We start from the raw sequence: 12,460 nt of genomic DNA on the forward strand, positions 1-12,460 counted from the left end.
GAGAGCTCCCCTCATGCACTTTTTGTATATGAGCACAGTACATTCCCTACCTATTGTTAGTATTAATTCAAAGCACACCCTTTGCGTGCATACCAAAGGGATCAAAAAATCAGAGTGACCATCATAACCGTAATTACAGTAGCAGCTCTGTACACTAACTGCCCTTCCAATCTCTCTCATCTTGTGAGAAATGTTAAAAAACTGCTGACAGAAATAAAAATGTTAAAAAGCTGCCATTTTACTATTGTTATCTCTGTTAAAATATTTATTACTTCAATTTGTAGTTAATAATTCTTTTTTACCTATAACAGGTTGCAAAAGTAGATATTTCAGAGTGATAAGTAGACTCAACATCTTTTCTACTCCCCAGCCCTTCACCCTAATCTCATTCAACTGGAAGACTGCTACCAGACTGGTGACATTCATCATCTGTGTGCTACAGAATGCTAACATACTTTTTTTTTCCCCAGAAAATCAGTAGAATATTATTACAGATCAAAATATTAAAATAGGGACTTACAACTCTGTAGCATCCCTTTAATTTGGAATAGACTTTTTGAAGTGCTCTAGTACTTGTTTAAATCTCTATAAATCTTGCAGCTTCTCAGGTGGGTAATTACTTGATGAGCAGAAAATCAACCTGGCAGGTTTGGTGTTAAGTCAAGCACTTTCAAAGAACTAAGTGAACACAATGACCTTTCTTTAGAATTACTTTTTGACCTGTCTAAATGCTGGATATGTACAAGTCTGTATTAATAACTGACATGTTTTGCATAACATAAATAGTACTGGGGAAGGGGTGAGGAAATACTGACTGCAGATGAAAAAGCAGGAAGAAAAAGGACCTCATCCTGGCTTTTTGTAGACCATTAGATCTAAATGAGAAAAATGAACGACATAGGCTACAGTGGGAAAGAACAGATGGGCAATTGAAATAGCAGGGACAGAAATACAGAATACCTAAGTGGTGCATTTGAACTGAGATCTGGGATTCGCAACAGCTGCAACTGTGAGAGAAGAAAGGGGCCATCTTGATGATGACTCCATTTTATTTGCACATACAGTCTTAGACCAGCCACACTACATCATACTTCAGATAGTCACTGGTGCAAATATTTTATTTATCATAAGTAAAACCACAACCAGTTTTATACAAAACACAGTCAAAATCAGTCTCCACAAAATCTCCACTTATTATCTAAAAACAAGTCTATAAATGTAACTCCAAGAAAATTAATTCCTTGCTATCGGTGAGAATTCTCGGTACTCACCTCCAAGAAATACCTCGGTACTGAGTTAGAACATCCAGAACATCATGGGGATTGGATGCTGCCCCATTACCTGCCTGGAAGTAGAGGAGAAACAGATATCACCTTCAAAAAATAAGAATTGCTACAATAACTAGTTCTCTGACTTATCCTAGTGAAAATAATTTAGGAGAATGTTAATGAGGCAAGCTGCATCATCTTCCCAAAATATAACAGATCTTTTTTCTCAAGAGGATCAAGGGCTGAGGGTATTTCAACTCTGCTCCACTAAATTACCCACTTCTATCAACTTCTTGATTAGATCAAGTGAGGGAAAGGTGGTTGAGTGTGTTCAAAATGTTCACATAATTCTAAATTTGCATAAGGAATAAATAAAATAGCAATGGCCTTGAATGAATAATTGATTTTTATGTTCATTGCATTAAAACACGGTACAGTGATTTTCCATCTTCCTTCTCCCATTTTCCCCAAGAAAGAAGGTTGCAAAGATTAAATACACTAGTTATTACAGAAATAAGAAATACGAATTACGATACGAGCAGTGAAACAGTCTTCACTGATTGGAGAATCACAGCCAGTCTATGTGTAACCCTTTTATGTACCTCCAGGAGTAGTGCTAAAAGATTCTTCACATGAGATACTTGATACACCTGATAATCCACTGTAATTTTTCTCAAATACTTAGTCAGTTTAAATGAACGTGGCTTTCTAAACTTTAGTGTTATTTTATGTATTCACATTAGCGGCAGAATCTTCTGCTTACTCTGCTTACTAATAGCTTTGGAGGACAACACCTTGATTGCTGCATAGAATCAATAAAGAAAAGCAAGTTACAAGTCCACTCTAGCAGGGTATTTGTGCTGCTATGCAACCCAATCTTGCAGTTACTCCTTGTTCAGCACTCTCGTGGACTTTAAATGGGAACCATGCACACATTTGACTCATTATCTGATTACCAGTCAGCCAAGGTGGAGTATTGAAACAAATACATGAAAACTGCATTTGACTCAATAGGGCATATCTGCATGCACTCTCAAGTTAAAATTCAGAAATGGTCTTTCATTACTTGCTTTAATGGTGGTTAACCAGCAATTTTTACTTACTGTGATTGAATCTCCCAGGGCAGCAATCACTCGAATATCTGCTGGTCTCAACTTATGAACTAATAAAAATAAAAGCAGCAGGAGGGAGAAAATAGAGAAAACTTAAAATAGTGATGGTTATCAGAACTTTTGTTTGGTATAAAAATGAAGAATAGCAAGGACATAATTTTAATAATCATGATGACAACAGCTCAGAATGACAGATACCAAGTCATAAAAAAAAAAAAAAAAAAAGATGCATGGTACCTTAATTTGACATTAGCTGCATTGACAAGGGAAGCAGTAAGATACCAGTTTTACATCTGTGCTCTCCAATTTGTTCTAACTGGTGGAAACTGCTGAAAGGCATGCACAGCTCCAGTGCCAGCACAAGGTGAAAATTTAAGGCTTGTCATAGCTTCTGAGAGAAGATGAAACCCATCTGGGACAGGACTCCACATGGCTCTTTGGAATGACAACCTACTGGCTTTTCTACTACCACTTCTTTGCTTGTATCTGGAAGGTGCATTTGAGTAAATTTTCACTATTCCTCAGGGAAAGCAATTATTTATGTTGTTTCAAAGAATTTTTAAATCACAGGCAAAAGAATATACTGCTTCACCTAAAAGTGCACATTTTCTAACTAAAACCAGTTCTTGTTCCTCTTCAACTATCAAATGAAGTGGATCTATATATAAAAAAAAAGATTGCATAATACTGTACCTGAATCTGGAACTGTATCAGAGGGACCCTGGTTGAAACAAGGAACATTTGTTCCGTAACTTCTCTCCTGGAAAAGCAGACAGTACAACTCTTAATCAGACTCATCATACTTGTCATGATTAACCATTCATATCTCAGAGCATTATGTCAACACACTTCCCCCCGTACTTTGTGCACATCTACCACCTCAGCCTTTCCCCAGGCCATGCTAAAACCAACCCTCTGAAGGCAGACAGAAATTCAGACCACTCAGAAATTGCATGTCTACAATAGCACAACACTACTTCTGCCTACTTGTAGGGCCACTTATTTCAGACTCTGTGCCATGCTAAATTCAGCTAAGCAATTTTTAATGCTTCTGTATTCTGAGCTAAGTGAGCTCACACCCTTTTGTGCTTGAACATCCCTGGAATATCCTAGCACTGAACTGTACCTTTGCCAACAGGCCACAAGCCTGTCCTCTCAGTGTGCAGCCCCTTCAACACAACGGTTAGACTGTAGGTGTAAAGTGAATGCTATAGCCAGGCACTACCAGGACTGTGGTACCTATCCAGAAGGGTGACAATACTTCCATCCTCCTAGGACCTTTGAGTTGCAGCCCACTGACAGAAACATCCCCAAGGTTTACCATAGCAAAGGCTGACTGTATGCTAGAGTGGACCGTAGCACATTACCTAAGGATGTGCAGTTGCTCCAGGTCTCTCTAGAGCACTCCTCAGGGAAACTAACTTGTCTAAGGAAAAGGCTTTTTTTTGTCTCACCTCATCCTGTTTTCTTTAAACACAACACAGTTATAGTGGAGGAGATAAGAAGGAACAGTATTTCTAAAATCAGATTGGCAGGTACTGTTTGCCCCATACAGAGGTCTACGCACCATTAGTAACTAGCAAAACAGTTGGAGTTACGTTAAAACTATTCAAAAAGCACACAGTCCATTTTGAGTGCAGATATAGCCTAGACACTGTATTTTGGGGCACAAAGATGAGCTTTATGCTTTCCTTCTGTAGCTCTCTGGGAGCATCAAATTCTGCTCAGAATCAGAGAACCATGACTAAAAAAGCATGGCTACTTATCTCTACGCAGCTAATATTCAACTTACAAAACAACAACAAAAAATGAAACAACTGTCGTTCCATCAGTTTTGCTATGGAGTGCACCAGATGAAATCAGACCCACACACGCTGATTTGATCTAGTTTCCTCCACAGTAAAATTAAAGGGCCTGTGTTTTCACTATTTCCTTATCCCAGAGAACTTAACACTGACCTAGAAGTTTAAAAAACACTCTTAACAGAGACTTACTTTCCACTAGTTGAAGACATCTACCATGAGTTACACTCTATAAATCCAACAAAAAGAAAACATGCTATCTGACTGTTTAGTCAAGCAAGGAATTAGTGTTTGAGCTTTTTATTCAGTAACATTGTTTAATTAGGCTCCAATACAATTCCACCCACCTGTTCCACTCCCTAGAATACACTTAGTCCATACGTTGTAAACAGTTCTACCTTACCTGCGGTATTTCTTTAGTGTTTGATATCCCCTGGGAAAGTGAGTAGTTACTATTTCTATATGTGAACAAATATGGATTTTCCTGAAGAAGTAAGAGAAGTTTGTTTAAACAACAAACAAACAAAAAACCCCCACAATACTGAAAACTCAAACAGCTGATATTACGTTATTCTGAACAGGATTTCCATAAGAAGAAAATATAGACTTTAATCTTTGAATGAACATCGAATAGGTGAAGTAAACCAGGTTAGACCTGAAAATTAAGACTTTGAATGCCATAGGCACAACACTACCTCTTGCCTCAAATCTAACTTCAAACAAAACAGATAATTTAATTTCTTTGATGCTTTAATTGCTGTTTAGTGAAGCGTTGTGATGCCAGTAGTGTTTCATCACTATTAAAGTATTGAAGTCAATGCTTAAATGCAAAAACATTCAAGAATCTGTTCTTTGAACTTCAGAAATACTCAGACCCTGAAGATGCTGAGTTACTGAGAACTTCACAGATGAAAATAGTTAAATCAGACAAAGACAGAATCAAATAACCGAAAAGTCAAATTATATAAAATGCATAGATTCAATTTTATTGATGAAAGATACTGACAATGCTTTATTCATTATTTACAATTTAACAATTCAGATTAGATGGTTTTTAAATAAAAAATTGACAGTAAGATGACTTAACTAAACTTTATCAGAAGTTCTTGTTTTCTGAGTTTCGTCTCTATACAACAAAACCCGTGTCAATTAGCTTTAGGAATACTTTTTTGTGGTGCAGTATCTTAGGAAAGCATACGTTTCTAAGAACTTCAGAAGATGACAATATTTGAAAACTTGGAAACTCTACAAAGGGTAAGTAAAATCTCCCAGTAATAAGGAAATACTTTTACCTGAGATGGACACTGGACCTGATGCAATGTTGTGAAATCGTATGGCTTCTTCTGCCCAACTGGTTCCATCTGGAAAGGGACAAAACAAAGGACTTATACATGTGCTGTGTGGGGACAGAATGGGAGAGCAGCAGTAACTCAGAGGCTCTAGTGCCTCGAGTTATCCATCAGGTTAATACATATTAAAAACTTGTTTTGCTTGTGAGTGATTTTAAATTTGCATACTACATGCATACCTACAAAATCTGGGAGAGGCCCTTTTTTCAGCTCCTATGATCTGATTGTCATTTTGTCATCATTAGGAGAACCATCCACTCATTAAATCTGTCTTTGGGAATGCTGGCTGCAAGGCGTGGATCTCGCACCACAGCATTTGACTACTTGTAATTGAGACATTATTTATCAACCCAACAACAGCAACTAAGGACATGCTCTAGAAGAGCACAGCTTCAATCATTTGTGATTCATTCCCTCCTCTTATATAGCTTAGACTTGGATGCAATTAACAAGTCACTTTCACTTCCCAATTGGGCCAGGTATGAGAAAACAAAAGGGTTGTTACCACAGTAAAAATTGCTACTGTACCTCTTGAGAAAACTATGCTCTGAGTCAGATTATACAGAGGGCTTGTTGAAGACCACACTGCTTTACTTCAGAAGTAGAAAATAAAAAATCCCTAATATAAATGGAAAACTAAAATTTGTCTGTTGGGCGATATATTTGGGTTGCATCAACCCCTTCCTTCTGTCTTGTGAATATTATGCTTTAGTGCTCCTTAAACTGCAAACTCATTTTGCAACAGTCAGAAACAGGGAATATTAAAAAAAAAAATCATGCATCAATTCTGTGGTGGCTGTAGCTCACTCAGCTAAATCCCTGCTAATGTATTCTATTTCCATAACTATTTGTCTACATTTTGATACATGCTACACAGCATCAAAAGGTGCGCTCCACCTCTGCATAAAGGCTTGACAATATTTATATTTGCAGGCCTTTATTAGCCTTCCAACAAGACAGATAGGTAAGAAATTATTGTGTAACCCAAAACTCAGCAAACCCAAAACTCACTGGCAGCACAAAGAGGTAAATACCATGAAGAATCACTTCATCTATTCATACACCTTGCTGGGAGTTAATTAAATGGCAGGCACACCCAAAGGAGTTGGTCACTGTTTTAAAATCTTCAGTGAACCTCTGCTCTGTTTGCATCAGCAACGGCAGCTGCCAGGATCTTTAGAAACAGGACTGAAGGTGTTGAGAAATAAGGCAGTAACAGGCTTGATGTCACTGATATATTCTGGGCAGGAATATTGTGTTATATTTTGATTGTTCTGTCAATGAAGATAAGGTGGACATACAGAAACATAAAAGAAAAGAGTCTTACAGTTAGATATTCTTTCAAACAAGGACTTGAAGAAACTAAGCCTGTGTTTTTGTTTTTTTTTTTTGAAAGAGGAATAAAAGGAATGTCCATGAAATGCATAAAATAAAGCTCAGAGAGAAGATATGCTGGAAGCTGGTAATTTTCCATCCGATAGGACAAAACAAAAAACAGCTGTTTAAAACATTCTTAAAAGGATATATTCTTCCAGCATGGAATCATGCTACAGAACTGACAGAAGTATAAAAGCGATATTTTTCAGTTACAAATAAATAAGAAATAAGTATTAGACATTTGTATGTTGTTGCATAATGAGAATGAATTCCTCCAGGAGATTCATTCCAGACTGCTCAGAACCACTTCTCCCAGGAAAAATGGGCAGCTTCCATGCAGGCAATCTGGGAAAGCCATGCACTGAGTCTGCACTGTGGTCAGCCAGAACCTACTCTGAATCCTAACATATAGACAGGTTAGTGGACTGGTCTGCTTCACGACTGCAGAGGTTTTTAATTCAGTGTAAAGCACTGAGAGCAGGAGAGAGGCAGGTACAACCTCATGTGGGTGCTGTTCTCATTTAAGTTCTTGCCTAGTTTTGGTTTGTTTCTCTGAGTTACAGGATGTTTTTTTGGGAGCCTTCTCTGTTACACACTAAACATAAGAGCTTCTTATCTAAGTTCTTTACGCACATGAAAGGAGCTTTGCCCTCAGATATATTCACAGAGATAAAGTTGTAGGCATTTACCAAAATTAATCTGTGGTAAACATCAAAACCATTCAAGTAAGCAAACAGCCTCTCTCAGCTTTTCTCACTACTTCACGTCATTCACCTGACGTGCTTACCATTTGAATTGCACTGCTCCTACATAATAGGAATGGTACAGAAAAATATTCAGCTATGTCTAGAATACATGCTAGCTTAGTAGCTTAGTTTCTCAGTCAGACTGAAGTCCAGCCCTACTACCAACTACCACTGGATTTTCAAGGTTTTGCCCTTTGGCCAACAGGCAGCTAATCAATCCAAGAAAGAAGCTAGTATCAAGCCTCAAAACAAGCATTGCCAACATAAGAACAGCCGGGCTGATAGCAGAAGGGAAACACTCCGAGCACATTTCCTCATCACCTCCTCATTCCGCTGTTTGCTGCTCAATAAATCATGACCATGATTTCCTATCAGTTCCTGATATGCATTGTGTGTTGTCAGTATAAACCTTTAACTTTACTGAAGAGGACAGCTAGAGTGAACCTTATCCGATAAGGTTACTTACCCAGTGCTTTTTACACTGAAAGCATCTTTCATATCATCCCCTTTCACACAAAGCCAGAATACTATCACAAGCAGATAAGGAACCTGCCTAGGGAGGTACCTTTCTGATAATCACCATTTGTGTTAAGAAAATTCCTCCTGAATGACAGGGGAGGCAGGGAAATCAAAGGAGAAAGAAGCTATCAAGGGACACTACAATTCCTGTAGTCTTCTTACAAACCATTAGCAACATGTAGTTTTGGCACATCTTGATCTTCATCCAACTCAACCAGGCTGTCCCCTCTTTAGGGGAGACCCCTCACACTGAGGAAATACACTGAAATATAGGAAAGTTGGTAGTTGAAAAATGGGGAAATGTGCGGAGAAAAACAAAGCAGAGGGAAAGAAGGCTCTTCACAAGGCAGAAGAAAAAATATACGCAAAATAAAAAATATATCTGAAGGGACAGAAGGAATTTGTTACTAGCTGAGCATAAGAATTTGAAAGGGCACAAAAGAGAAATCAGTGTTGGGTTAACTGAGTATGTTTGCAGTTGTTATAAAACTTCAGAAGAGAAGTTCTGGCCCTCTTCTTTTCTACAGGGCCCGGATTTTGAAGAAGCAGAATAGGTGTTACCAAGTGTGGCTAATACTATCAGAATTCCTTGTAAAGAACAAGCAAGATGCCTAGTACTGATATTCTAATAAAGTGAAATCAGAAAAGCTGAAAAGCCATAGAAAGACAAATCTATACCATAGGATATCAGGGAAATAGAAAAAAAGACAAATAAAATTTAAAAGATGTGAAGCCCATTAGAAGCACATGACCTCTGATAGTGTCACAGTCTTGTAAAAGATGGATATAACTCAAATCTAGAGGTCATCTTCTGACTGATAAACCCTGGAAAACATAATAGATCAGACTAGATGACTAGATCTGTACCTAGATGACTCAAATTCTCATAAACTTGGCTCAGTTAGTCCCCAACAATTCCTGCTGCAGGGGCTCAAAATGGGCAACCAAACAGGCAGCAGTCTGGTCCTTCTCATCAGAAATATTCATTTTCTGCAATAGTTGGAAAATTCATTCAGGATTTCATTTTAAAAAAATTGACAATGTATATATGGTGCTAAACAGATGAAAAGGACCATTTTTCCTCAGAAAATTGGATGTTCATGTGGCTTATTTCTGTCTGTGTTTAATACTTATAATGGTTAATATCTGTGAAGGCTCCACCACCTCTTCCTGCTTTCTTACAATCATGTTTAAGCGACAGTGGGAACTGCGTGACATAAGTAAAAACCACCACGACTGATGAGGACATTGAGACACAGACAGTCTAAGTAACTCGACCCATTTTTTATAGAGAATTGAGTCAAAAAATTTAATTCAGATTTCAGGAATCTGACTTACAGTGTCTGCTGTTCTCATTCAATTAGTGAATCTAGTTCATGAACCTAAGACAAAATAATGATATAGAGGCCAACGTGAATCTTATCATTGCATCTGCTTTGCAATAGAAAAATCAAAATGGGAACTTTAACATCATGGTAAGGAGTGTCACAGATAACAGCAAAATGGATGACTGGATGCAGCACATTTGGTCAAGGTTATAGCTTCACTGCTTGATCAACTTTAAATAGATAGTATGAAGCTTAGAGTTTAAAGTGTCAGATGTACACAGAAAGATATCTTCTATTGGAACAACTATAATTTGTGGCTATGTCACCAGGTTGAATAAGAGAGAGTTCCTTCCTGCAAATCCTAATTTTTTTAAATTGGCAGCACCACAGCAGTATTACTGCTGCCAGAAGTAGCATGAAATGAAACAAAAACACATCCATTTGTATTCATTTGAAGAGTGGTGCAAAATGAGCAAAAAAAGTGTTGTTTTTTTTTTTAATATCTTTAACTTCATTGGCCATTGCAGATTCCTTCTAATTAAAATAAGATCATGTGTGTACCTTATGCTGTGTGTTGTAAGAAGTTTATTAGGAAAAAAAAAGCAGAAAACAGAACTTCTAATCCAGAATGAACAGTAAAATCAACATCTTACTCAAAACTACCTGTCTAACTAGCTAACGAACTGCTATCAGGGCATATCTAAACATGGCATGCATTAAGCAGTAACATCCTACTCTGCTCTAGTAAGCATAAATGCAGCTGTCTGCTTTTGTTTTGTCCCACTGGAAAACAACTCTCATTCCTTTACTTGTCCCCTTCATCAACGAAATGCCAATTTCTCCAGCTGTATGAGCATGCACCCAGTTACACGTACAAATGCTGTGTGTTACTGCCTCAAGCCTGCAGAAGGAAACAGCCTCTTACAGAATTGGACATTGTTTTAAAGCTTGAGTGGGTCAACAGGCCATGTTTCTTTCAAATATGCTTTCTCTCCCATTTTAAGGTACCACTGTTTGGATTTTCTTAGCTGGGTAGAACATCCAGCTCTAGAGGAAGCAATAGGAATTCTCCCAGCCTGCCTGTCAACTTTTTACTATAAGCAGGAGAAGCAGAATGAAAAAAAAAAAACGACATTATGAGTGGGATGGATATAAAACACAATAGTACAACCACTTTAATCTCAGGTTATGAAAAGCCTCAGTTGTCCGTGCCACTCTGCCACAGAATTGAGGCTAGCAAAAGGGTTTGCCACAGCTCTTCTACTCCCTGGCAATAGGGCTATTTCAGAAATATTTTTGAAAAGTTCTTGGTAGAAATTAGCAGCCTCAGGGCATTTAGGATTATTAGAGAGGAGATTCTTCACACTGAAAATAAATCATGGGGTGTTTCTTTCCTACATTCCTCCTTTCTGTCTCCCAGGCTACTCAAAGCCTGGCTAGTGTGGAATTGCAACGAAATGTCTGTACTAAGTCTAAGCAACAAAATCTGTAGTATTGCTCACCATGTTCTTCCAGATACTCAAAGCCATGAAAATATAATCTTCTTCCAGAGTTTCCACTTCTGTCTTTGATGTGCTGAAGAAACCATCCCTGCTCTGAGAAATCATAGAGAGCATGACAAAACAGAGCAACAACAAAACATAAACACAACAGTGACAATACAGGAGATCAGATCAGGAAAATATGCAGACGTGATCACATGAATAATTTGGAATAAACAACACTTGCCTTAGCTAGCACTTACAGGCTTTAAAAAAAAAAAAAAAAAAAAAGAGGAAGAATGAATAATTTGTATTAGTAGAGCGTGTTTACTTTTAAATGAAAGTGATTTAAGAGTTCAGAAGATTGCACGCAGTGGCCCATTGGTCAGGTGGCTTGATACTACAAATTGGAGGAAACAAAGAATCCAACAAAGACATAAGATGGCACTGGAGAAAATAACAGAGCAATTTATGGAGAAGAAAAGTCATGTCATGTAAATTAAGTCTGGCATTTGTATATGGACCAACAGTTAACAAAACAAGCCTGCCATAAGAGCAAAGGAAGGTTTTGCAACATAACAGACCCAAACTGCCTGGAAGACAAATTTCCTTCTCCCATTCCACTTTGTTCTCATACTGAGCACAGGGAAGCAGTGGAATTAAGACATAGTCAAAGAATTGTTACAGTGCCTGTGAACTGGACTGTTACCCACCAACAACCTATTATATAAATAGCCACCAAGTGTTTTATATTGGATTTTGATACTTTGTAGATAATGGATTATTCAATAAAATCATACCTTCCCCTTCTCCAGATCTCAAGGTGTGTTCTACATGCCTAACTAATTTTGTCTTTTAGACAGGAAGGAGCCAGCTGAGTACTGCACTCAATCTCATAAGACACACTTTAGAAAGAACGGAGCAACATGCATTTACTCACCAGACTGAGCAAAAGATTTGTTTCTTGGAGAGAAGGCTGAAGAACAACAGTGAAATCATCCTTTTGATCGTACCTCTTAGACTTGAGAAGTTTTTCCCAAGCATCCTAAATGGACAACCATTTAATGAGATAAGCATTATTATGTAAAGAGTGTAATACATGTGCAATTCACTGGTTCTTAAAGTGAACTTGGATTATCCCCATCCCTAATAAACCATAATAATCAAAGTCTGTAATTCAGAACAAAGAATATAATTGAATGAAGCCATCTTATGCAATAGTTAGAAAATCCTTGTGGCTATGAGAAAGATACACTGAATTAGCATTATTTTCTTTGAAAGGACATTAAGTTTAGTATTGTACTTACTTGCCTCCCCATCATTCTTAAAGAAATTCATGCACAGCTGCCTTTGTCTTACTGAAAATTTCCCTTTTCTAACATGGCATCAACAGCCAAGTTACTGGACAATAAACCATTTCCTTAATAGGTTATAACAAACCCTAGGTTCAAAAAGCTAGATAGTCATTAGAAACTGGA

General features: G+C 37.7%; 1 protein-coding gene across 1 annotated transcript in view; it reads right to left on the reverse strand.

The window, feature by feature from the left end:
* PLB1 (phospholipase B1) overlaps nucleotides 1-12,460 on the reverse strand; it is an 83,491-nt gene that overhangs the window by 52,051 nt on the left and 18,980 nt on the right. The window contains exons 14-20 of the mRNA XM_090134486.1: nucleotides 11,923-12,027; nucleotides 11,004-11,096; nucleotides 5,475-5,543; nucleotides 4,586-4,666; nucleotides 3,074-3,140; nucleotides 2,372-2,430; nucleotides 1,272-1,345 (exon numbers count right to left, since the gene is read on the reverse strand). Of these exons, the coding sequence (XP_089990612.1) occupies nucleotides 1,272-1,345; nucleotides 2,372-2,430; nucleotides 3,074-3,140; nucleotides 4,586-4,666; nucleotides 5,475-5,543; nucleotides 11,004-11,096; nucleotides 11,923-12,027 (548 nt within the window). The remainder of the gene's footprint in view (nucleotides 1-1,271; nucleotides 1,346-2,371; nucleotides 2,431-3,073; nucleotides 3,141-4,585; nucleotides 4,667-5,474; nucleotides 5,544-11,003; nucleotides 11,097-11,922; nucleotides 12,028-12,460) is intronic.

The sequence above is a fragment of the Phasianus colchicus genome, chromosome 2 (genome assembly GCF_987193195.1).
Source record: "Phasianus colchicus chromosome 2, bPhaCol1.hap1.1, whole genome shotgun sequence".
NCBI classification, from domain to species: Eukaryota; Metazoa; Chordata; class Aves; order Galliformes; family Phasianidae; genus Phasianus; species Phasianus colchicus.